The sequence below is a fragment of the Vombatus ursinus genome, unplaced genomic scaffold (assembly GCF_900497805.2).
Source record: "Vombatus ursinus unplaced genomic scaffold, bare-nosed wombat genome assembly UNPS02014959.1, whole genome shotgun sequence".
Taxonomy (NCBI): domain Eukaryota; kingdom Metazoa; phylum Chordata; class Mammalia; order Diprotodontia; family Vombatidae; genus Vombatus; species Vombatus ursinus.
The window spans coordinates 5,054,649-5,082,127 of NW_020954737.1; the positions used below are offsets into that span (position 1 = coordinate 5,054,649).

Genomic DNA, 27,479 nt, shown 5'->3' on the forward strand with positions numbered 1-27,479 from the left:
AAAGACCCTAACTGATTCTGAGAGTGTCTTTGAGAAGGCAGGGCTTGGGTAAAATATAAATAGTAAGAGCTCACATTACAAAGCACTGTTCTCCCAACAACCTATGAGTTAGGTATGACAAGTAGTATTATACCCATTTTACAGAAGTGAAGACTGAAGTTGAGAAAAGTTGAATGACTTGTTTGAAGTCATGGTTATTAGACACTACAACACTGACCTCTTGACTTTTTCCACTGAAGCATATTTCTTCTCTCATGTCAGGACACCTCCCCCTGTAAAGTTCTAGAACCTATATGAATAGAACCAGTTGGATATCCTGGGGATAGTGGCAAGGAGGGTTGTAGATTTCCTGGTTCCCTGCCAGAGGTGAAAACCAAGTTAACTGACTAGAGCCTAACAGACCCCAAGGATCGCACTTGAAAGGTGGTATTCAGTGCATTTAGGATCATGGAACACTAATTCTCTGCCAAAAATGAGGAAGGGAGCATGTAAAGTAGGGTCAGTATCTATCTAATGGGCAGGGTGAAATAGAGGCAGGTCCTTCCTCTGTTAAATACTCAGGTATGGATACCCTTTGTTGTCTAGGCTCCCAAAGCCTCTCAAACTGTAAATGGAACACTGGCTAATTATTGTTTAATTATTGTTTAAAAACCAATTGGCACAGTACAATCACTGCATTAATTACCCTGACAGCGTCTGCTTTCACTCCCGCCCTACCCCCTTACTCCTCTACCCAGTCCCTCTCTCCTACTTTAATTCACATTCAGCTTGAGAGAACATCTCCTTTCTCCTGCCTGACTTGATCTCATCTATGCCAGGGAAAAGGAATAAACCATAAAAACCCACCAGGGATTTGGGAGTTTTGACAGCTGTCCAAGATAGAAACTATCCACCTACAGAGATTCAGGATAGGGCCAAACACCATGGAGATGGGGGAAAAGGGAAGGGGGGAGACAGAAGACATACACAGACAGACAAGGGAGTAGGAAGTATAGAAAGAGGGGAGAGAACAGAAGTAAAGAGAGAGGACAGAGGGGAAGGCGGGGGGGGGGGAGGGGAGGGAGAGAGGGACACACACACAGGGGGAGAGAGAGAAGGGGAGAGGGGAGAGAAGGAGGGAGGGAGAAAAGAGACAGACAGAGAGACAGGGACAGAAAGACAGAAACAGAGACAGACAGAAAGACAGAGAGATGGACAGAAACAGACAGAGGAGATAATAAAAGAAAGGGGGAAGGATGTGGAAAATCTCATGTAGAGAGGAAGAAAATGAGAAGGGTGAGGAGAAGAAAAGAGGAAAAAGGAAGAGAAAGAAGCTATGGGGAGGAGGAAAGTAGGGGAAGGACAGTGTGGAGAGGAGAAAAAGGAGACTGAAGAGTAAGAAGACGTTAGAAAGTGCCAGATAGGAAAAGGAAAAGGTAAAGTAATGGAGAGGAATAAAGGAAGACAGTTCAGATAATCTCTCTCCAGGTCAGTCCCTCCTGGTTCCCTTCTAAAAGGAAGGCTAACAGCTCAGTGACACCCCGGGAAAAGAGGGCAGCCCACCCCCTATACTCTTTGGGGGCCTGGGCCGGAGCGAGGAGCAGGAGGAAAAAGAAGAAACACATTCCCTTTACCCACTGCAAAAGACACCCCCACCCCAACCCACCCAATCCCGACTCTGGCGCACCCCAGGCCCCAGCTCCCCTGGACCGTGCCCCGCCCCCCTTCGCTCGGATGCTTCCTTCGCTAGGGCTTTTCCTGCGGGGCTCAGGAAGCTGGCCTAGCACAGCCACAAACAATAGCTCGGGGCTGTGCTCTTGTCTCGTTCCTCCTGTAGCTTCTCCCGGTGCAGCGGCCGGCTGGACTCTGGGCAGGCAGGGGCAAAGCGGAGCAAGCATTTCCCGGAGTCGAGAGGGAGCCGGCCCAGGGCAGGTCCCGACCCCCTGCACTGGCGGGCGCAGCCCGCAGCTAACAGCTCGGGGCATTGTTGGCACTGAGTTGAGGGAGCAAGATCAGGAGCCGGAGGAGGAGCAGGGGCAGGAGGAGGAGGAGGAGGAAGAGGAGGAGGAGGAAGAGGGAGGAGGGAGAAAGGAGGAGGAGAGAGGAGGGAGGAGGGACCCAGCCAGAGCAGGAGGGAGGGAGCTAAAGAGCGAGCAGGCGAGCGAGGGAGGGAGAGAGAGAGAGAGAGAGAGAGAGAGAGGGGGAGAGCGCCAGAGAGAGAGAGGGGGAGAGGGAGGGGGGGGGAGGGAGGGAGGAGGAGGAGGAAAAATAAAGAGGAGAGAACGGAGCAGGGCTGAACAATAGAGACAGGCAGACGGGAGAGAAGGAGGACCAGCTGCTGCTGCTGTAGGAGGAGAGCTGGAGGCTGAGGCATCTTGGACCCCTGTCCCTGAGCCAGAGAGGAGGCAAGCAGCCCGGTGGAGGGAACTGGCTACCATGGGGGAGCCAGCAGAAGGCTCCCCCAGCCCTCCCCGAGCCTCTGCTTGAAGCTGTGCATCATCTCCTCCGGCTCCGCTGCCCCCATCCCGCGCCTGCCCGCCCTCGAAACCCCAATTCCTTAGGATCTGATCGCCTCAGCTTCTGGGCACCGGGTCTCCGCCGCCCCCGCCCCCGCCCCCACGGAGGAGACGAGACGCCGGCCCTCCGTTTCACCTCCCGGGGGCTGTCCGCAAAGCCCCCTCCCCAGTCATGAATCCCCCGGAGGGGGCAGCGGAGGAAGGAGGAGCAGCCGACTCGGACGTGGATGCGTTTTTCCGGACAGGTAAGATTGGAAGGGGGCAATGGGGGTGGGTGGGGACGAGAGGAAGCCTTCCTTTGAGGCTTTGGGTTGCTTTGCTGGGGGCAGCATTGCCTACAAGTTTGGAAAAGGAGGGGAGCTGCGCCGAAAGGGGGGAGTCTCTTCCCCTCCCCCTCCAAACCCTATTTCTCTTCTGTTTCCCCCTTCCCCCCCCAGCCCCCACCCTCCTGCTCTACCACTCGTTGTCTGGGTTATAGTTACCGTGATTTCTGTTATATCAAAGTCCGAGACACTGCTGGAGCTTTGGTAGGGGTGGGGGCTTGTGGGCAGGATGCTGGGCTCACTCTCTTTTCCCTTGCCCACTCATGCCTCTCAATATTAAACCCCATTTGCGCGCGTGTGTGCCTGTGTGTATATATGTGTGTGTTTCTATATGTGTAAAGGGGGGGAAGGGGAGGAGTGGAGGTGGGGAGCTGGAGGTCTGTCCACTCCAGCTGCCTTCCCAGGCGCAGGGAGATGGGGCGATGTTGCCTCACTTGGTAGCGTGCAGCTCCTACAGGCACAGATCTTACCCGCCCCCGACCTCCTCCTGTACTCCTTCCCATTCCTCCATCCCTTCTGCTTGCCACTTCTTCAGCGACAGTCACTAAGGGCAGTTGGCTAGTAAAGCGGTGGATCCACATTGAGAAAGAGAGAGAGAGAGAGAGGAGGGCTCGGGGCTGGGGGCTTCCAGAAAGGGGCAAGTAACTGGAATTCAAAGAAGATTAGGAGCCGGGAGAGGCAAAACAGGAGCTGGGAATCTCTGAAAATCAGGAGGCTGAGAATCAGAGCTGAGATCTGTGAGTCACGATCTCACTGCTGGGAACTGATAGCCAGCACTACTTGCAAGAGGAGAGAACTGGCACTAGCTGGTGTCTGGATGGAGCCAGAGACTCAGACTTCAGTGGGGAGCCTTGGCCAAGGAGCAGCGGGGCGGAGCACGCCTCTGTTCTCACCTCTTTCTCTCCTCCTTTAATGGGAATGCAGAATTAGCACTAGCAGGTGGAGGGCATTTCGTAACAATCTCAGCTCATTCCTGGAAGTCAGAGTTAGCATCCCCACCTCCCACCACCGTGGGGACCGAATCTTTGCTTTCTCCTGGCAGCCTGGGGAGGGATGATGATTCGAAATCAGGGGAAGGTAACACTCCTTAGGTTCTTTCATTTCCACAACTCCATCCATATATGTACACATATGTGTATATATGTATATGTGTATACAAATAATATATGTGTGCATATGTATATAAAATATATGTATATAAAATATATGTATATATGTATGTATGTATATAGTCATCTGTGCATTTCACATATGCATTCCCTACATCCATCATGTCAGTGGGCCCAGGTGCCTTTAGAGGCCTCTACACCATACATTTCTATATATTTATAACGCTGTCTTCCCTCCACCTGTAGACCTCTCTCTCTCTCTCTCTCTCTCTCTCTCTCTCTCTCTCTCTCACTCTCTTTCTCTAATATGTGGTATGCATATAGATACACACACACATATATATATATATATATTTGAGAGGAGAGAAAGAGATAGATAATTAGGGGGGTTCAGTCTCTCCTGTATGTTTAGCTTCTGTGTATCTGTAACCAGTCTCTTCATTTACAATTATCTATCTTCTCTGTATCTAGAACTACTTCATCTGAAAATTTTATCACAGAGTTTACTAAGTAATGGTAGCCCTAAGGATCTAACTTTCCCCCAAGAGACTTGACTTAGGGGGCATGGACAAGCAGGGTCATGAGGTCAGCTTGGCTCTGAACACTCTCTGCTTGTACATCTGTTTCCAAACTGCCTTGCTTTGCCCCCTGGGTCATCATTTGGGAAGGAGGTGGGAGAATTGTCATTAGACCATGTGACTTTGGAGGCAGTGACCACCCATATGTTTTGTGACTGAGCAAGAGCATACGCAACCAGGAACCCCCTCATATTCTGATAGATCCCCAGACCCAGATGAAAGAGATGAGATTCTCCTCCATTTAAGTCTGCTTCCCAGGGTGAAGTCTCTCTCTTCCCTCAAACTCTACTCTCCCCATCCCCCAAGCAAGCATGAATTCTAAAAAGGAGCAGGAAAGCTGACCTGTGTGGAATCTGAGGGAGGGAAGGCTTCATCTGCTCGGAGTGCCTCCCCAGAGATCCCTCCCCTTCTTCCTTTCTCAGGTCCAAGGCAAATTGTGAAGTGAGGAAAGATAGTTTACACCTCTGAGCCCTTCTTTTTGGACTTCTAGTCTTTCTCCCAACCTCCACCCCACAACAAACTCATCTAGGGATCTCATGCTCATAGAACCCCCAGGGTCTCATGCTCCAGATCTATCTATGTAGTTCTCTTCTCAGTCATTAATATTCACTTGTTTATTTAGGAGGCCAGTCAGTCATCCAGCAATTTTTCCTTCAGAGCTCTCTTAATCCCCAATAAAGTAACTGACATCATGTTAAAGGTAATAATGGTTAATAATGGTTTAATGTTTCACCTTTCCTGGGGTTCTTCAGATCATATCATGCAGGCTACAGTTTAGTGAGACTGGTCCTGCTCAGATCACAGTAAACAGCAGCCTGGGGTTAGATTCAGTTAATGAAGTCCCTATGTGACTTTTCCTCTTAATCCCTTTTGGGAAGCCTGGCTTTGACTTATATTTGGAAGTAGTCAAGGAAGGAGTAAATACTTAAAGCATAAATGAGGCAAAGAACTGCAGCTCAAGAGGAAGGTTAGGGGAAAGTGAATTCTGTCTGTGGCTGACTTTGTTTAAGACTTGCCCTCTATGTATGCTTCACCCCCGCCCCCCCCACAACTGTTCTGTCATCATCTCAAGGCTGATCACCATCCTTGTGCATAGGAAATTCACCCTTGCCTGCATACCTGGGCAAGTTACTTAACCACTCAGTTTCCTCATCTATAAAATGATGGGGTTGGACTAGATGTCCTCTAAGGTCCTTTTCAGCTCTAGGTCTATGATCCTATGACCCTGAGGCACTTTGTACATCACCTCATACAATAGGTCTGTTTTAAGTTGTTTCCAAATGCAAGATCAAAAGAAATCCTCAAACATTCTTGTAACTAATTAAAATTTTTATTGATATCTTTTGATTTTACATCACCTTCATTTCCAAATATATCTTTCCTCTCTTTGCTCCCCAGAGAGCAATCCCTTGTGATAAAGAACAAAAAAGCAAGAGAAAGAAAACTAGTCAAAGCGTCAGTGAAGCCAGATTCTATATCCATAGTCCTTCACCTCTGAAAAGAAGCAAGAGATACATTTAATCCATATCTCCTCTCTGAGGCCAAGTTTGGTTATTATAATTGAACGGTGTTTAGTTTTTATTCTTGTTACCCCCCAAAATGTTTTTGAATCCATAGCAACAGGGCTAACTTTTTGGGGTACTTATCCTGTGATAATTGCTTAGATGGTTACTCACAGGCCCATGTATATACCCTGACTGCCACCTGTACATGGCAGGGCTACACATCTCTAACTTTGAGGGGAACACTTATTTCTCCTTCAGTCCTATTATTTAAGCTCTCCTTCTTCCCCCTTCCTTCCCATTCTAGTGAGGATGCTCTGCTGATCCAAGGTGATGGATCCAATCTTAGGACTCTTTATCAATTCCCTCCCCATCCTCAGCCATCTCAGCCCATGGCCTTGTTAAAATGGATGGATCTCTGCAGAGCATTTTCCTATATGTCATTTGTTTCTAGTTTAAGGGAGGTGTGTCAGAATAGTTTTTTTTTAAATTAGTGGGGATGGGCAAGAGAGAAAAACAGATAATCCATAGGTATTTCTTGAGAGGAGGGCACCAATATGTACCCAGCCACCTACCAGGTGCTATGTTGTTTACAAAATAAATATGATAAGGTCTTTAGCCTAGATATACTTATTAGTAAAGAGTAACTAAAACATACAATAGAGAAAAATAAAGTGCTAAAACCAGAATAAAGTGATCAGAAAGGCAGTCGAGGCCCTATTAAAGTGGGCAGGGGAGAAAGGATCCACAGTTAATGTAGTGGAAAGAGGATGAGGCACCATCACAGGATGCAGAGAAAGAATTATCAGAGAGGCAGGAGGAGGACAATAAAAGATCTGTCATTAGTATTTTTTGTGTTTTTATTTTAGCTTTTCAAGTAGATGTATCTCATCTCCTCAGTGGGATCCTAAGCTCCTTGAGGGCAGAGACCATGTTTTTATAGCCCCTTCATGCATAGCTGATGCCAGCTGCTCAAGGAATACTTGTTAAATTGAATTCCTCTTCTCACTCCTCACCCTCCTCCTACCAGGGGACCACTGGTCAGGGTAGGTGAAACAGCAGTGAGTCGTGTCTTTGCCACAGAAAAAGGAGATCCCAGAATAACAACAGAAATCAGAGAGGGATGTAACACTGAGTAATAAGTAAATACTGTTCAAGGATTGGGAGGGAGGGGGGTGGCACAGAAGAAAGAGGACTCCTCCCTAGCTTTGTTTGTCACAAATAATGGGAGCCTTTTTTTTTTAAAAAGGCAATCTGGGCTAAATGATTTGCCCAGGGTCACTTAGCTAGTAAGCGTCTGAGGCCGGATTTGAACTCAGATCCTCCTGACTCCAGGGTCAATGCTCTATCCATTGTGCCACTTAGTTCCCTGAAAGGGAGCCTTTTTGATATTTATTTTTCATGTTTCAGAATGTAAACTTAAAATCTTGAATGTAGTGTTTTTACATGTTCCTGTCTTCCATCCCTGCATATCCAATAGAAATTCCCCTAGGCAGAGTGAAAGTTTGGGATTGGGTCATATTCCTTAGAGAAGAAGCCTTTGGAATTCATGCACAAAAGGCCTTGTGATTCTGTCATAAGGCATGGGGTTATTCAAATATTTCTGTCACCTCTTTTGAGAGGCAGAACAATACAGTGAGTTTGAAGCCTAGCTGCTTTCTTGTGGTACCTTGGGAAAATTATTGATTGGACTTTTCTAAGCCTTACTTTACCTTTCTGTAAGATGAGGATAACAGTAGTTGGACTAAGCATCTTCAAGGCAGTTCATAGGAAAGGTGCTTCATGAAGCCTGTATCAATCATTTATACACTTACAGTTAGACCCAAATGAAAAGGCAGCCTGTGTAGGGGAAATGGCACTGAGCTTGGCAGCCTAGCTTTGGATCCTACTCTCCCTGTTTACTATTTATGTCATCTCAGGAAAGTCTCTTAACCTCTGTGAAGTGTCAGTTTTGTTACCTGTACAAACAAATGAAGAAAATAACAGCAGCCCTTGCTTACCTTACAGAGCTGGTGTGAAGCTCAAGTGAGGGGACAGATAGAGAAATGCTTTGTAAACTGTTAATTGCCATCTATCTGTAACATATCATTATTTTGAAATCACTAAGATCTGAAAGGGAGTAGCTGTTATTACCCCTTTCCTTTCCATCTACTGCAGACAGAACTTTGGGGAAATGAGGGGATGTGGTTTGTTCAGAAGATGGTGACCTGGCTTTAGAAGGGAACAAGATAGGTTGAGGCCACAGCAGGAGGAATGCAGACTAGGGGCACGAAAAGCCTCCCTGGTCTCTGCATATGAACAAATACAATTTATTGGAGAAGCTAGATGGCACAGTGGATAGAGCTCCGACCTTTGAGTCAGGAGAACCTGAGTTCAAATCCAGCCTCAGACCAGACACTTGACACTAGCTGTGTGATCCTGGGCAAGTCACTTAACCCCAATTACCTTACCAAAACAAAACAAAACAAAACAAAAAAACCCCCAAAACCAAAACAAATACACCAGGACAGATGAATTCAGGGAGCTGGGAGGTACGGTAAATTTGACCCTGCATAGAGGCTAGTTTAAATGGCCATTCAGATTACCTTTGCTCCTTGGAGCCTGCAGTTCTGTGAATGAACAAATATTCAAGCAAAGGCTGTATAACCACCTGTCTGGGATGTTGTAGGTGGGACTTTCTGTCTGGGGTGAGAGGCTGGGCTAAGATCAAATGTGGTGCTTTAGGCTGAAGGAGAGGATAGCACTTGCCTGGCCACATCTCAGAATATTACTAGGAATCTCATTCAATCCACATCTGGGCAAGAATCCCCTTTTCAACATAGGACCATGGATTTAGAGCTGAAAGGGACCTTAGAAATCTAATTGTCTTCATTTTTTCATATGAGGAAACTGAGGCAAAGAGAAATTGAGTGCTTTGCTCAGGGTCGCACAGCTAGTAAGTGTCTGAGGTGGGATTTAAATCCAGGTCTTCCTGACTTCAAATCCAGTGCCCTATCCACTACCCCATGCTGCCTCTCAGACTCAAAAGTGGTCATCTAGTTTTTGTCTGAGAACTTCTGGCGAGAGGGGGAGAGATAGCATAGCTAATGAATAGAGGGCCAACTTCAGGTTCAATAAGATCTGGGTTTACGTCCTCCCAGTGACACATACTACATGTATGACAGTGGGTAGGTTGCTCAGTGTTCCAGGCAACACGCTAAGACTGGAAGTTACAGACAAAGTTGTGAATCTGCACTAGTGGAGGAAATTTCAACACGAGAACCTCCAAGAATTCATGAACACATAGGTTTTGGATACCTTTCCATGCTCCCCTCTTCCTGAAAAAAATGAAAGGGAGCCCTCTGACTCCATTCTCTGTGGTAAATGCAAGGTGATGCAGCAGGGAGAGTACTAGTATTGGAATCAGAAGGACCTGAGTTCAAATCCTGCCTCAAACATATACTAGCTATGTGATACTGGGCAAGTCACTTAACTTCTGTCTGCCTCAGTTTCCTCAACTCTAAAGTGGGGATTATAAGAACCCCTACATCTCAGAGTTGTGAGGATCAAATGATATATTTGTAAAGCTGACACTTAGTAGGTGTTTAATAAGATGCTTATTTCCTTCCTCTTTCTTCTTTCTTTGTGGGGTCCCAAGGATGTAGGACAGGCTAAGAAAGACTAGCACTAACCTCTATTTTCTTTAACAGCAGAGAATCAATAATATTCATCAAGTATCTAATATATGCAGAACACCAGACTGAAAAGTGGGGTGCCTCTGACAGGACTGTCTCCAAAATGCTACTATTTCTCCCTCCCCAGAAAAAGTGTAAACTTTTGGGTAGGTCATTCATCTTCCAAGTGGCACATGGGTCACTGAGCTGTGGAGGGGTCTACCCTGTATAGCAGGGTTGGAGCCCACACTTCTGCCCTGCCTCAGGTGGGTGTAATGAATTATCTTCTTTTTCCTTTTCCCATTTGCTGCCATTCAGATTCCTTCTGCCATGCCTTTGTATGTGAATGACTGGCAGCTAAGCAACTTGGAAGTGATTGACAGTCACAAGGCTGATGGATCAATACAAGTGCTTGAAATCCTCTGTCTGCCAAGGAGTGAAGGAACAGAGTTTCAGCTGGGAGGGTGGTGGGATTGATTTGGAGATGCCAAGAGGGAAGTACTGTAGGCAAGGGTCTTGTGCTGTGGACAGGGGGGACAACAGCCCCCAACCGACAGCCTATTAGTGGAGAGTGGGGAGGGGTCTCTTTGTCTCTTCCCCTCCTGCCCCCAAGGTCTCAGTACAAAGTGTCTAGCTGCCAGTTAAAAAGCTTTAGGGCTGCCACTGCTGTCTGGGACAACTGCCCAGAGAATGTAGAACCATAGAATGCTGAATCTGGAGGTGACTCCTTAGGTGTCAGGTAGTCCAACCTATCACTTTCCAGATGGTGACATCAGAGAAGTCAAGTCGGTTGCTCAAAGTCACCAATAATTTGTGGTAGATCTGTGGTCCTTATGTTGTCCCATAAAACCCCAGGAGGATTTTCTCAGGGGGCAGATAGGTGGCATGCATGCCTGGGTAACCTGTATCATTTATATTCTTCTAAGTAGGTGGGAAGTATTGATGGTCTGAATACTTTAACAGAATAGATTGTAGGCTTCTTGAGGGCAGGAACTGTTTCATTTTTGTCTTTGTATTCCCATATGCCTAGTATTGTTGTTGTTTGTCCTTCCTTCTGGAAGAGGGCCATGACATCAGGGAGGTGATGCCATGACATGCAAATGAATCAGATTTAAGTGAGAGGGATGTGCAAAGTCACCAGGCCCACTTTCTCCTCTCGAGACACCTGGAATCACTGAATGCCTCTAGTATAGTGACTGGTGCAAAGCAGACATTTAATAAATATTGATTGATTGGTTGGTTGAACACTGCCTTGTGTTCTGGTGTCCTGTGACATATATTACTTATTTTACCCTGAAAGGTATAGCTTCCTTTTCCCTTTCTTCATGTACAGGCAACTAGATAGTACAGTAGTTAGAGCATTAGGCCTGGAGTCAGATTAGACCTGAATTAAAATCCAGCCTCAACACTTAACTTGCTGTGTGACCTTGGGTAGGTCACTTAACCTCTGTTTACCTCAACTGTAAAATGAGGATAATAACAGCACCTACCTCAAAGAGTTGTTGTGAGAATCAAATGAGATACTATTTGTAAAAAGTACTTAGCACAGTGCCTGACATAGTAAGTACTATAGAAATACTTATGCCCTTCCCCCTCAGACCCTGTAAGTTTTCTGAGATTCTTGGAAGAACAATATTATTTAACTGTAAAGTTTACTCTTTTTATTATTTATTACAGTTTTGGGAGTTCAGGCTCTACTCTGATCCAAGAAGGAAGCTAGCCAAAATCACATTCTTTACCTACTACCATAAAAACAGCCACATTAGTCCCCTTTGGTCAGGCTTGTGTGATCTATACAGGCAGATTTTACTAAACTAGAGAGCCCCTTCCAAGGCTGTAGTAGTTCTTTGAACTGTTTTTGTTTCTTTACATCTATGATTCAATCAGTATAGGGAACTGCTGGCATGGAAACTCCTTCCATTGGTTCAGATCAGCGACTCACCTGTAACTTACTGAGAGTGTACATGGGGCACTCGGAGGATAAGTGACTTTCCCATAATCCCATAGCCAGAATGGGCCAGAGATGGGACTGCCACCTATGTCTTCCTGACTCTGATGCTGTCTTTCAACTCATAAATTGTAGTGCCTTCATGAATGTTAGTTGAATTGAATTGAAGAATATTTAGTACTTACTCATCAAATTACTGCATGACAAACCCCTCAAGGAATCTCTGGATTTTGATGGATGTGGCTTCTTTGTGGGAGAGATTGTAGGAATGGTAGGCAAGAGTGCTGAGGGGGAAAAGCTCTTCTGTGGCCTGGATATGGGCCCTTGGAACATCTTTCTACCTGAATGCTCCTGGGTGATGGAGCTAGAATTAGACTCACAAACCACTCAACCTGGAAGGCATATAGAAGGGGAGGAGTAAAGTCTAGGAGTAGGAATCAAGAGATCTGGTTCCTAGCTTTATCTCTTCATTAACTAGCTGTGTGACTTGAATCAAGTCCCTTTACCTCTCTGTATCTCAGTTTCTTCATCCAATTCAAATCTATTAATATGTTAAACACATACTAGGTGAAAGGCTAAAGCTCTACTATGGTTCTTTATTGTGGCATGAAGCACCTTTGAGTTGTTGAAGGCTTTGCATCCGATGTGTAAGCTCTAGCAAATTGGTCAGGTCAGCTTGGAAAGGCTTTGGGTACGGGTGGTGATGGATTTCATATTCATCATCTAAGTACCAAGTTATCTAAATTACCTTATCACTAAGTTGGTTCCAGGGGAATGCATTTTTCCACATTTGGGTCTTCTTAACTTTTTTTTTAGTATCACGGACCCCTTTGACAATCTGGTAAAACCTATGGGTAGATTCCCTTCTCAGAATAACCATGTTAAATGCATAAAATAAAATACATAGGATTACAAAGAAAACCAATTCTCTTGAAGTGGTTATCAATATGTAGGTATATATTACATATATATTATATATGTGTATATATTATATATACAATATATGCCCACATATTGAAAACCAATTCTTTTGAAGTGGTTATCAATATGTAGGCATATATTGTATATATATTATATGTGTGTATATATATATATATATGCACATATGTATATATACACACATATATCTATATATCTATCTCTCAATCTCTATCTCTGTCTCAATCTCCATCCAAATTCATGGGTCCCAGGTTAAGAACCCCTGATCTAAGACATTATAGAGGTATAGCAATTTGATCTGTGGCCATGGAGGGGATACTCCTACTAATTGGAATCACAGATGCTTGAAATATTGAAATGTGTGTAAGGCATTGTACTAGGTCCAGAGGATAGAAAGATTTTTAAAAAGTGACAAAAATCCCTTTCCTCAAGAATCTTGTGTTCAACTGTCAGGGGAGAGGTGCTATGGCAGGCACACAGATAAGTATTATACCAGGTTGGGTAGATGAGAAAGCAGAAGACGTCATGGGACAAAGTGCTTCAGGAAAATGTAAATGGGGAGAGAAGCCTTTCAACTCATTGGTTCATAGAAAGCTTCAAGGAAGATGGAGTACCTGAGAACTCAAGAGTAATGTAACTTAAGTTTAATTTGAGAAGGATTGGGCTGATACAGAGCTGTAACTAGAAATTCTGACAGTTTTGACAGATTTGGTTGTGCAGTGACAGGGTAAGAGATAGTGGAGGACCATGAAACAGAAAGTATGAAGATAGCAGGTTTTGGACTACAGTGGAGAGGAAGGTGATCAATCCCCTTCCCCAGTGTAGGTGCTTGGAACAATACTCTGGCCATCTCACTCTAGTTATAATTCTTTCTAGATGATTGCTGAGCTCCTTTTCTGATTTAAAAGGAAATGATGGCACAAGGGGATTGATGCTCCTAGGCTCTGGGACAGAGGAGGGAGAAAAGACAGACTCTGGAATTTGGGAATATCTATAGCCCATAGCCACAGACTGGCCTCTGAAGTGGAGCAACATCATGCCTGCAGGGCAGAAAGGAAGTTCTAGGCCTAAGGGAAAATTTATTTCAGGCTTTTGGTTTGATTAAAATCTCACAGCTCAAGTGAGAAGGCCCAGCAACACTGACATCTGAGATGCTCAGATACTGAATTACAGTATGAGTGCTTGAAAGAACGGTGGGGTGGATATATCAGGGAAATGATAGGGAAGAGAGAGATTGGGGATGGAGTTCTATAGGTAGGGCTTGCAGCTGATGCCACAAGCTAGAAATGCTTTCCCTCTTGCATTTCTTTTTCCCTGATTGACTTCTATGCACTAATTGCATTTAAATTTGTACAATAGTTAGTGGTGGACTTGTCTTATGGCCCTACTGGACTATAAGTTCTTTGAGGGTGAGATCTATGCCATTTTCCATTTTTCTGTCTCCCTCAATGCACTGCACATTAATAGTTCTGATGTTTAATTGACTTGATGCTACAAACAATGACTCTCTAAGAGTTTCATTTCAGTAGTTGTGGGTTCTTAATGTGGGATCTATGACCTTGTTTTTAAAATATTTTGATAATTATATTTAATATATATTTGCTTTCCTTTGTAATACTATGTATTTTATTTTATGCATTTAAAAATGTGACTCTGAGCAGGGCTCCATAGCCTTTGCTGGACTGCCAAAGGGGCCCATGGCCCCAAAGAGGTTAACAAGTCCTGGTGCATTAGATAAAGAGCTTAGGTTCAAAATCAAGTAGATATAGGTTCAACTCCTGCCTCTGGCACATACTTTTTTGTGTGACTCTGGGAAAGTTGTCTTAGCCTTTCAGTACTCGAAACAAACCAATTTCAATTGGTTGGTCTGAGAATTCTTTATGATTAGATGTTGTTGAGAAGCCACTGATCTGTGTTGGGAGAGGAAGTTTCCCCATTGGCTTATTCCTGGACCAATGAAGTTACACATCTGGTTAAGAAGATATATTATAACATATTATTAATATTAGTTAAATCAATACATAATATAAACATGATATGTTATATCACAATGTATCAATATTAATACTACATAATAGTATATTATGTACATATATGTTCATATATTTTTTAAATATCTGTATCTTTATCCATTTGGACCACAACTGAAAAATCTCTAGGTTCATCATTTCAAATTCATTTACATTTTAAGTGTACAATGCATATTCTGGTGGGTTCCCTCTTTTGGAATCCTAAATAGCAGCCATTTCCCACTGTCCCAGAGGCAAACTCAGGTGAGAAGTGCTGGCTTGTATAAACTGATAGAGATTCCCTAAAAGACAAAGTTCATTTTTGCTCTGGGAGATTCCTTGGAGACTGGGGCCCCAGGTATCACTGATGGGTGAATTACATGAAAGCCAACATGGGAAGAATAAAAGGGTGACAGAAGAACAGAGTAGCTCTTTTGCGATAGAAGCTATAGGATTTTTGCCTGGGCTTACCCTCTTAAGTGTTGTGTCTGGTTAGTGTGTGTATCCCAATCCAGGAAGAGCCCTGGAAACATAGACTGTTAGACGTGGAAGTAACCTCAGGGGCCACCAACTCCAAACCACTCATTTTACAGAGGAGGAAAGGCAGGGCTTTTTAATATTGTACATTTTAGCGGAATGGGGTGTAGCATAGGACATAATTTTTAGGCTCTTGGCAGGCCTGCCCCAGAATAGGACAGGGAAAGCTAGGGTGTGTTGACCCAAGTCACAGCCCCATGCATTCTTGCCCCCAAGCCCAGGGACAATGGGTGTCCTATTAGGGGTTCTGGGGTAGTGGGAGTTGGCAGCTGGACAGTGGGCCTAGAGGGAGGCCTCAGAGCCTGGCAGATGGCTAATTGGATGTGACAAATGGTGTTAAGAGGGGGGAAGAGGGGAGGAAAGACGCTCCCCAGGGACTGGCAACTGTGACTGTCTACTCTTTAGCAAAGGAGAGGTAAGAAGGGAGGGAAAGAATGTCCTTAATAAGAGCTGAGGAAGAAGAATCAGTAGGCCTTAGCAATGATTGTGTGGATCTAAGGAGAGAGATATATTATAAAGTTTCTCTCTCTCTCTCTCTCTCTCTCTCTCTCTCTCTCTCTCTCTCTCTCTCTCCCACCCCCTCCTTGCAGAACCGAAATACAGGACCATTCATACTGTGTATCTACGCAGCTGATATGTAGAGAGGCTTAGTTACTTAAGCACAAGGAGAATGTGAAATGGGATATTAAAATAATATTTTATAAATTCATTTTCCCCTGGTCCCAACCACTGATATTTAATTAGCTTTTCTTCACAAGAACGGAAATAAATGACTTTGGAAAGAGCAGTTGCATCCAAGGATTAGGGGACTGTGTCTAAACTGCAAGTCATTAGGTTAGAGTGTGAGTGAAGAAGCTGCAAGTGTAGACCACTTGTTTTTAAATGTTTGGCTGTCCAAAAACAAGAGAGAGAAATAGGAAGGAGATTAGAGGGAGCTTGAGGATTATATGGTGGTTTTTTTTTTCTAGAGGGAAAAACCTGTGAATGTTTGAAGGGGGAGAGTGGAAGGAGCTGAGGGAGAGGGAGAGTTTGAAAATAATGGAGAGGAAGGACACAAGCATGGGGACAAGGTCCCTCAAGAGTTGGGAAGCAATAGAGTCAGGAGCATAGGTGAAAGGATTAACTTCATAACGTCATACCACCAGGAAAAAAAATGTAGTGGATCCATCATGGGCAGCTGAGTTCACTTGGCATTTATGAAAATCTTAAGGCAGGGAAATTTTTCTGCCTCCTCTTCTTGGTCACTTAACAGCTCTTGAGTTTTTTCTTATGTCTAAACTAAATCCGTCTCATTATAATTTCAGCCTGTTTGCTTTCTGCTTCCATCCTCAGGGGAGATGGAGGACAGCCAATTCCTTTCTTCTGGATTTTCCTTACAGTATTAAGAAGGTTTTTTGGTAGTGCCATTTAAACCATTACTGTACTTATAATTTTATTGATTTTTTTATACTGTGTTGCAACATGCTCCTCCCAGGTGTGTGACTGGAAGCCACATTTTGAATGACCATTAGCCATATGACTACTGGATGTTCTGTAGAGTCTAGAATAATAATGTTTTAACAAAATGTAATGTAATATAATAGCATACAGGCATAATAGTATAATTTAGAGTTTAGCATAATAATGTTTCAACACAGAAATTAGAGGGCTTGGTGAGTGGCAGGTTGCATACAGAAGCATAAATGTCATATCTGGGAAGTACTTTAGGAGTCTTGGAGTCCAAATCCTATGTCTTACAGATGGGGAAACCATGATTCACAGAGGTTAAGTGATTTGCCTAAGGGCTTTATTTTTAGCAGCAAGGAGTCATTTTTGACTCCAGAGCCAAGGTCTGGGTATCATTGGTTTTGAAACATCTCTAGGGTGGATGAGAAGACAGTGACTAGTCTCACCACCAATTAACTCTGTAACTTAGAAAGTCATCTAACCTCTCACTTTTTGGATATGAAGCATTTATTTTCCCATCTATAAAAAGGGGAAAATAGTTGTCTCTATGTACCCAACTGGGATAGTAGGAGTCTATGATGAAAAATGTCATTAAAAGAGTAAAAAACAGTGAACCTTTGCAAGGAATTGATATCAGTTCTTCTCCTGAATCTTCCATCTCTTCAGGGAGTGGTTGAAAGGAAGCTTGAGTAGAAATTCCAAAGTTATTAGTGTGCTTGAGAAGGGTACATTTTTTTCATGTCTAGTATGAAAATGACAGCTCTAGAGATTGAGTGAATACTTTATGATACATGCCTTTGGCTTTAAAAAAAAAAGGGATGTGTATAAATGTTTGTGGCTCAGCCACCTGCTTGGGGTAGTTGAAATTGTTATCCTAGTTGTAGTGATTTATTTTGAAATAGGAAAGAAATATTCAGAAATGAGGTTTTTTTTGTCTCTTCCTTCAATAGGATGGAATGATATGATTGTTGGGGTTCTATTTAAGTCATCAATCTGCTATAGGGGAAGGAACATTGAGATTAGAATCAGAAGACCTATGTTTGAATTCTGACACTGCTTCCTACTTTGGTTGGGTTCCTTTACTCCTCGTGTCCTCCATTTCTTCCTCTATGAAATGGTGGTAGATATATTTAGACGAGATAAATCTTAAGGCACCTTCCAGCTCTTACATTCTAATAAACTGAAGAGTTGAGTAGCTTCATCAATAGCCTCTAAAGAGTGAGGGTACTACTTTTGGAGTATACTCTAATCTGAGTTAGCTGACACTCCATACTGCTGTTTCCTTATTAGGTAATTAAAGCTTCTCTTACAAGTCCATTTTAATCGTTGATTGCTTAGGATCATAGGATTTAGAATTCGAATAGACTTGAAAGAAAAATGAGGCCCAGAGGGATTAAGTGACTTGTCTGAAGCAATACAGCACTAGCAAAATGATGATTTGAATCCATTTCTTCTGATTTTTGAATCTATTACTCTGCCTACTATGTCACAATCTTTGATTCTAGAGGTGTTCCACTCCATAGGCAATTTTGCTTTTCCCACATAAAATAAACTATAATTAGGTTGCAAGGTCCTGTAAATACTGCATGTACTAGGGACTCAGCAAATATTTGTGGATTAAAAAACCCCCAGAAATAGAAAGCTCAGTAAACTCAAACTCTATAGAAAGGATATGGTAAATAAATGACAATTTAAAGCAAGAATAAAGAAATACAAAACCCAAGCTCAAATCAGAGTTGCAACACCACTTCAATGGAAAATAAGCATGGTGTGGTAGGGGAGAGGATTAGATTTGTAGTCAAGGGACTTGAGTTTTAATCTAGATTCTCACACTAGATGTGTGAATGGGGAAGTCACTTCCTCTCTCTGAGCATCAGGTTATTCAGCTATAAAAAGGAGCTAATAATACTTGGCATTATCTATCTCTCAGGGTTGTTGTGAGAAAAATGCTTTATAAACTTCAAAATATTACATAAATGTGAGCTATTATTTAATAGATTTTTTTAAAACCACAAAATTTACTGTGAATTGCCAGTCTTTTTATAATCTTATCTTAACTCCTATTCATTCAAGGTCAGAAACCTCTGGTATTTTTCAGTGCTGTGCTCATTTTGGGATGCTCAGTAGTACTCTAGAGTGAATGGGGAACTTAGCCACAAAGGCAGAGTGGAATTGGAGAGGTACTATATGCTTAGTCATTGGCTATTTCTATTAGGTTAGGGCCAGAAATGTCCAAGATAGGAGGAATTAGGAAATGTCAGACAGGCACAGCCAGTGAAATTTAAACTATCCAGGAACAAACAGGTAAGAGGTAAGCCAAGCAGGATAGAGGCAGATTAATCAGAGGCAACAAGCTGAGACTTTCTCAGGACCATGGATAGCTCTAGGATTGCTGTTGCTCTTATAAGATCTCTTTTTCTGAGGCCTTTTGTCCCTGGCAACCCAGGCCTCCCCAGTTACCCTATTGTCATAGGCAGAGTACTCTATATGTCAAAGGCATGTAGCCGTGTGGAAGTCAGCTCAAACTCTCCTGGGGTAGAGAGTTACCTTGTTCACAGGTCAGCTCTTATTATTGGTGTCAAGGCTGGGGCACGTCCTCTACCTTGACTAGGGGCTTATCAGGGGGTCCTTTATCTTCAGGGGATGCTGTGGGATCCAGTCCTTCAGTGGTGGTAGTTGGAGCCCTCTTGTGAAGGCCTTTCTCACTAGTTTTATTTTTCAGGGGATTCAACATTTCTCGTGGAAAGAACTTAGGTCTGACAAGCTTTTTATAATAGCAGGTCTCAAACCATTTTGGCTATAAGAGGTGGGGAAAGGGCCATATATCTGGGCTTTTTGAGTCTATGCTACAGTCCTACAATTTCCATTGCCTATCATTCCTAAACATCACAACCTTACTCAGGTATTTACCCTAAAATCTCTCACTAACATCCTTTTAAAGATTGTCCTTTACCTTACCCTTTGAGCTCTAACATTCTATGAGGCCCTCTGGGAACTTAGGTAACTAAGTGGTGCAGTAATTAGAGTACTGGACTTGGAATCAGGAAGACCCAGGTTCAAATTCTGCCTTATACAGTAACTAGCTGTGTAACCCTGGGCAAGTCACTTATCTTTTTTCAGTCTCATTTTCCTTATCTGTAAAATGGGTATAACAATAGGATCTAGGTTATTATGAGGATCACATGAGATAACATATATAAAGTTCTTTGCCAACCTCAAGTAAATAAATGTGTGTATATGTATATATATACACATAATATATTATTATTATTATTGCTTTCCCAAAGATAAGAAGAAATACCCAACTTGCATTTAATCCTTCATCTTTTTAAATTTCGAACCCTAATAGGAAGAATGGCAAAAAGCAACTCAGATGCTTTATCCTGTGGTCTCCACAAGTCTGCTCCCAACTGTATGACATTTTCCTCTTGATTGACATGATGGTTACCTGGGTGACAAAATTGCTATCTCAGGCTTATTTTCTCCTTTCCTTTTTTACATGTTGCAGGCCTCTTCCCCTTCCTTTTGTGAATGGCTTCATTAACATAGCATGGTATGATGGAAAGAATCTTGGGCATGGTGTTCAGAGGATCTCATGGAATGCTAGGGTTGGAAGGGACCTTCCAGAGCATCTTGTCCAACCCTCCTATCTTATAGCTGGTGATGTGGAGGATCAGAGATGTTACTTGGCTTGCCCTTAGGTCAAACAGATAATGAAGCAGTATAACCAGGATTCAAATCTAGTCCTTTCCCCCATACCTTGATGGAAATCTTTAATTTTAGGTAACCAAAGGATGTATTATAGAGTAATCAAACAATCTTAGATTAATAAAAAAGTTGACCTCAATTAATTAATGACGATAAGACCTAGACAGTTTTTTTTTCCAAAAGTCAAACAGGTGAGGTAAAAACCTAATATGCCTGATTCACTTTGGGTGTAGGGAAACGATCACCACAGTCAGCTTAATTTATATCTCCTTCTGACTGTTACAGTGGTGAAAACACATTTTACATGTAAGTAAAAAAAAGTAGGTAGAATGATATGGTTTATTGAGATGAACCATGTTTACATAGGACTAGGAATGAATCGAGGCCTGACTCCAAATTTAGGGCTTTCCCCACTGCCATCCAGCTGCTTCTTTTGGATTTGAATGCCAGCCTTCAGACTTACTGGGGCAGCTAGGTGGTACAGTGGATAGCAATGGGTGTGGAGTCAGGAAGACCTGAGTTCAAATGTGACTTTAGACACTTACTAGCTGTGTGACCCTGGGCAAGTCACTTAATCTTGCTTTCCTTATCTGTAAAATGATCTGGAGAAAGAAATGTCAAACCTCTCCAGTATCTTTGCCATGAGAACCCCAAAAAGGGTCACAAAGAGTCAGTCATGGCTGAAACAACTGAACAACAACAACTACAGACTTACTTGTCTGTTAATTTAGGCAAATCATTCAAACACTCTGAGCTTGAGTTTCCTCATCTGTAAAGTGGGGATAACAACAACACCTATATTACAAGGGTTTTTGTCAGAATTAAAGGAGATAAGTCATGCAAAGTTTTTTTTTTTTTGGCAAACTTCAAGCTGCTATAAAAGTGTTAATTATTATTTGGTCTGGAGCTATGATTTCTTGGTGTAGGGAACTCCTTATATGGAAATCTCTATGAATGCCCATGATGGGTGGGGGAAGGGAAGAGAATAAGAATTTCTATAATGCCTACTATGTACCAGGTATTGTGCTAAGCTCTTTACTCTTCTTTAACTTAAAGTCTTAAAGAACTGCCCAAAGAACTGAGGACTGATGTGATCTGCCCAGGATCTCGAGGCAGTATTTGGCAGATGCGAGATTTGAGTTTGGCTTTTTCTGACTCTGAGGTTGGCAATCCATCCACGATGCCACACGGCCTCTGCTGATGATGATAATGATGATGCTAATGGCATAAGTCAGTTGGAAGTAATAGAAAATATGACCTCCTCTTACCACTCTGTTTCTGACAAGGTCACAACAGGACAGAGCAGAAGGGGAAGAATTCGAGGGGAGGAGAGAGAAGAGAGACCAGAATAAGAGGATAATGATCAGGAAGATGTTTTGTAATCATAAAGTGCTTTCCTGATGTGATTAAATAATAATTATGAGAGCCAAAGGTTATCAAATTGGGTCTCTTTACTGAAGCTAGTAAACTTCAAACATTTTATAAGCTGTGGGAAACCTCTGCAAAGGGGGTTTGGCATATCCTCCCTGATGTCCAAACACTTTAAAACATTTTTTGAACACCTGTAACCAAAAAGAACCTAGAATCCAGTAGTTTCAAAGATATAGGGAGTATCCCAGAAGTCTTAGGGCAGATTTAAGCTTTAATATAGCAGTTTATTTTTTTCCTCCACAATTGATGTATGCTCACATTCCCATGTGTCTTCATGTGTCTGGGAACTCTGTGTATGTATGCACACATGGTGTGTTGGCTTGTCTTGCAAATGCATCTGTGAACATGAGTGTCTCTCTCACTGCATTGTGGTCCTGCTATAATGTTATTTTTCACCATTAAAATTAAACTTTCCACCACCTCCCACAAGTGCTTCTGTAAGGATCTGCCTTGTCTGGCTGGGTGTGAGTAACTATTCTATTGGGATTGACAGTTCAGTGTCAAATTAATTTTTTTCCCTTTATTAGAGAAAGTATCTGCCATATGAAAAAAAATTGGGAAATTCTCTAGGTTTTTGGTCAAATGCAGAGTTCATACAGAGGATGAGAACTTTCTAAAAGAGAATCAGGTCCCCTTCCACTTTGCTAGGGAACCCGCTTCCCTGGATTTGTACTGAGGGTGAGGGTTGACTGGTCTTCCTCTTGGCTTCCCAGGACTTTTAGGGGCCATTGGAAGATGAAGATTTGTGTGCATGGGACTGTGGTGTAGGACTTGGAGTATGAAGGACACATATGGAACAGAGGAAAGTGACTAGTCTGGAAAATCTTTGGTCTAATCATTACCCATACATACACATAATACATACATACATACATACATACATGCATGCATGCATGCATGCATACAGTTACACAGGACCATTCAGAACACATGCCTGTATGTGAGTTGACTTTTGGTTATCTAGGTACAAATAATCTATGCAGATTATATAGGGCCAGGATTTGGTCTGAAGTTAGATTTTTCCCACTGCTCAGAACAACTGCAGCTGTCATCTCCCCAGGACCATCCCTAAGGGGACATGAAGTCCAGGGCAAATCATATGTGTCAGCCCTTCCTAGAATTTTTATAAAGGTAAAATTTTGTTGAAGTAAAAACATAAGAAGTACTTTTCAGGGTAAAGGAAGAGGATAAAGGTGTTACAAAAGAATAACATGCGGCCTGAAGGGGGTATGTGTGTGTGTGTGTGTGTGTGTGTGTGAGTGTGTGTGTCTAAGGGGGGTGAAGTTGCCAGTGTTCCACCTCAGTCCCAAGTGGGAACCCTCGGTATTAACTGAGGGCCCCATTTCCCTCTCTTGCCTGTTATTCTCTTAATTTAAAAGGTAGCAGAAACTCTGAGACATCTGATGGCACAACTATTGGATTAAATGTCTTCTGGATACCACTAGACCATAAATCCTAGAGCAGGGTTTCTTAACTGTGTGTGTGTGTGTGTGTAGGTAGGTAGGTAATGGACATAAAACTGGCAATCTGCTGAAGCTTATGGATCTCTTCTCAGAATAATGTTTTTAAAATGCACAAAACAAAATAAGGTTTACAAAGAAAACATTCTATTAAAATGCAGTTATCTGTCTATATATAACTGCAATATAACTATATGTAATATAGATATGTAATATCTATGTACCTATCTATGTATGTCTGTATCTATCCATATATCTATTATGTCTGTCTGTTTATCTGTCTATCTACTATCTATTTCCAAAATATTCACCACTCCTAGCTGAAGAACGCTTGCTTCTGCCTGTGCCATGTAAACCTCTCAAACACTACCTTAAATTCAGTATGTTGGACTTAGATTCAGGAGACCTGGGTTTGAACCCACTTACTAGTCATAAGACTTTGGGCAAATCATTTACTCTATTTGTGCCTCAGTTCCCTCATCTGGAAAATGAGGATAACAATGTTTATGACACTAACTTCACAGGGTTGTTATGGGGAAGATACTTTGTAAATTATAAAGTTTCATGGAAATGTGAGTCATGTTCCTTAGATCAAGGGCTATGCCTCATTACCCTTGTACTTCTACTTGGCTTCTATAACAAATGATGCAGCCTGTCTGACTTAGCTATACAGTAGAGCCTACTGCTTGTGACCCTCGTTAGAACATTTGTGACTATAGAAGTTCACTATTAATTAGATTGCCGAGTGATGTATAATTATTCTTCGACAGAGGTGTCAAACAGGCCACCTGTGGGTGGCTGAACCAGATTAAAATGTAATTAGGAAATAATTTAACAAAATAAATAAAAATACAGTAAAACATAGAGAATATTACATTTAAAAACTTTGTTAAAACTGCAGATCAGACTTAAAAGTTTGACACTTTAAAAAAGTTTAAAAGTTTGACACTTAAAAGCATCATGCATACAACAACCCCTCACCCTCCCAGGAGCTGGTTGTTAAACATTTACCAGCACACTCTTGTAATAATCAACAGTGGATCCTGTGAAGCAGCTAGATAAAAGAGTGGATAAAGCACAGGATTTGGGGTCAGGAAGACTTGAGTTCAGGTCCTGACTCTGAGCAAGCCACCCTCAGTTTTCTCATCACTGAAATGGGGATAATATTAGCACCTGACCGAAAGGGTTCTTGTGGAGGATCAAATAAGTTAATGTATGTAAAACTCTTAGTAAACCTTAAAGCACTATATACATATTAGCTAGTGTTGTTGTTGCCACAAATTTGGCCTCTGGAGGTCCACAATGGTCTTTACTAAGTTTGGCCATCAGTTCAGCTTTATACTTAGCCCACTAATCTCAGATTATCTACCTCCCAAAGCTTGACTATGGCAGATATCCTTGTCCCACTTAACAAACTGTTAACCCATCTTTGGAAAAAGGCAGTTGGATTCCTCTTTTCAAAGAGTAAGACATTAAATTTGTACACTCTAGCTGGCATTTTTTGCTGTTTTGGGCCTGGATTGCATTTGCCAAAAAACCTTTATATAAATTGATAGTAGAAATGACTTTAGCATTTCCTAACAGATCTAATAATGTAGCAACCCTAAGAAGATTCATGTCAGATTTGGTTTTAGAATTTAATTTTCTGTAGTCCACACACACAATCTAATTGTACCATCTGGTTTGGGAGCCAGTACTAACAGAGCCAGGACTCTCAGGATGTTAGTAGACGCCCAAAATGACCTCTTAGTTCATCTAATCCAGTTTCCGAAGCATGAATCCTTTCTACCATATTCCCAACCAGTGGTTATCTTCAACTTCTTCCTAATGCCACCAGCACTTTATTTAGGGAGGACTAGCACCTCTGGTGTGAGGGTTGCCAAGCCCTTTTCAGGGCTCCTCATCCACCTTGTCCACTTGGCACTCAACTCTCACCTGTGGCTCTAAGAAGCTGTAGCATGTGCAGTGACCACACCCAAGTAAAGCTGTCTTGGCAGATAGATTAAATCAGGTTGAGGGTAACACACAAGCCTCAAACCTGTCAGTGAGTTAGGGGATGTCTACCCCAAGTATGTGAAGGCTTCCTCCTGGTGGAATGGGAGGATGACAACAATTTGTTCCAATGGCTGTAAAGGCAGCTGAAGCAGGCACTGTGGAGCACTTAGAGCTTTGTCAGACATCAAAGAAGCCAGGGTCATCTACTGCATCCTGGGCCATCGGTAGTCATCCTAATTTTTATCTTGCCCCTGGACTTCAACAACTCTGAAATAGAGAGTGAGGCTGATGACTTTCTGCAACTCTGTTTCACTTAAATCCAAATTCACACGCAAGTCAAGACATCACCCCATGATGACATTGGTCATTCTCTTTGAAAACAAAAGACGAACAGCAACCATTGAACCTCTAAGGTGGCAATCTAATTGTCTTGTCACAGGATACTATATCACTTCTGCCTGTTTTTCTTTCAAAGAACATCTAGGAATCTATTAGAAGACAGAATTGTGACTGATGGAGAAGTATCCTCAGACCACTTGAATCCTTTCATGCTGCATCCCCCTATGTACATTATTGACCTCTTCTTTCTCACATCTTGGCTTTCTGTAATTGGAGAATTATGGTGACTTGAAGTCTCTTTCTGCTAACCTGGGATTCTAACATATTGATATTTACCACCTTATGTTTCATTGAGGACAGCTCTAAGGCATTTGAGAAGGTGACTTTGTGTGACCTGACTCTTAATTTGTAAGGCCCTTCATATTCTGTGTTATCTCTACATTAAGGCAGGATTCCATCACTTTCCAGGCCTGGGGGACAGCATATGAACTGCAAGAAAGTCATTGTTGCTGGATCATAAATTAAGTGGAGAGAAGGAAAGAAGAAGAAGCCTGGAAAGGCAGGAAGGGACCAGATTGTGAATGTTTTTAAAAGCCAGACAGGATTTTATATCTGATCCTGGAGGTAACAGGAGCTCCTTGAGTAGACCAGCGACATGATCAGACCTATGCTTTAGGATGATCATTTTGGCAGGTGAGTGGAGGATGGGGTAGGGTGGGGAAAGATGAGCCTTCAAAGGAGAATTTTTGTGAAGGATACACAGCAGTATTTATTTGCTTGGCCTCACTGTACTAAAATTTACATCCTGCATCGTCTTTGCAAGAGATCCCAGACAAAACAGTCAGTAAGTCAAAAAGCAACTCCTAAGCATATTATTATTACTTTCTGCCAGGCACTGTGCTAAGCCGTGGGAATACAAATAAGAGCAAAAAGACAGTCCTTGTGCTCAAGCTTACATCCTAATGGGTGGAGACAACACCTAAAAGGAAGCTGAAGGGCAGGGGGAGGAATGAAGGTATCTCTTGAGGGGGCATAGGAAGGGAGTCAGGACTGCAATCTGGTGAGAAGTGAAGGCTTGGATGGCCTGGGTGCCCTGTCTACATGGAGGTTCTGGGAGCAGCCATCCAATCAGAGAGAGGGACCACGGGGAGTGGGGGGGAAGAAGAGAAAGACTTCCAAGGTATCCTGTGGTTTAATCCTTACCTGTATAAGTATCTACTTATCCTATTTGAGAATGGGTTGAGGAAAGGACTTACTACGCCTATCCTTAATCTCTTCAGTGTCTGATATGCTTCTTCTGTGTTGGGTAGAAGTTGTATTAGAATTGCGGTTTCATTTCCACTCTTTGCCACTTTCTAAAATATCTCGTAGGACTTACAGTAGTCTGTTCCCTGCTGTATTAGAAATTCAGCTCCTTTAAAAAAATAATTAATTTATTTTTAGTTTTCAACATTCACTTCCATAAGATTTTGAGTTTTAAATTTTTCCTCCTTCCCCAAGATGGTGTGCAATCTGATAGAGGCTTTACTTATACATTCATATTAAACATATTTTCACATTAGTCATAATGTAAAGAAGAACTAGAACTAATGGGAGGAACCATGAAAAAGAAGAGATAAAACAAAACAACAAAAGAAAAGGAGATCAAATAGTATGCTTCCATCTTCATTCAGACTCCTAAGTTCTTTCTCTGGATATGGATAGCATTTTCCATCATGAGTCTTCTAGAGTTGTCTCTATCCTTACATTGCTGAGAAGAGCTAAGTCTATCAAAATCAGTCATCACACAATGTGGCTATTACTGTGTACAATGTTCTCTTGGTTCTGCTCATTTTACTCAGCATCAGACCATACAAGTCTTTCCAGGTTTTTCTAAAGTCCGTCTGCTCATCATTTCTTATAGCACAATAGTATTCCATTATATTCATATACCGCAACTTCTTCAGCCATTCTCCAATTGATGGGCATCCCCTCAATGTCCAATTCTTTGCCGCCACAAAAAAGAAA

General features: G+C 42.5%; 1 protein-coding gene across 1 annotated transcript in view; it reads left to right on the top strand.

Annotated features, from left to right (window-relative positions):
• Window positions 1–2,253: 2,253 nt before the first annotated feature.
• The window catches only part of KALRN (kalirin RhoGEF kinase), a 966,578-nt gene continuing 941,352 nt past the window's right edge, over window positions 2,254–27,479 (top strand). The window contains exon 1 of the mRNA XM_027845153.1: window positions 2,254–2,740. Coding sequence (XP_027700954.1) covers window positions 2,668–2,740 — 73 coding nt within the window. The 5' untranslated portion in view covers window positions 2,254–2,667. The remainder of the gene's footprint in view (window positions 2,741–27,479) is intronic.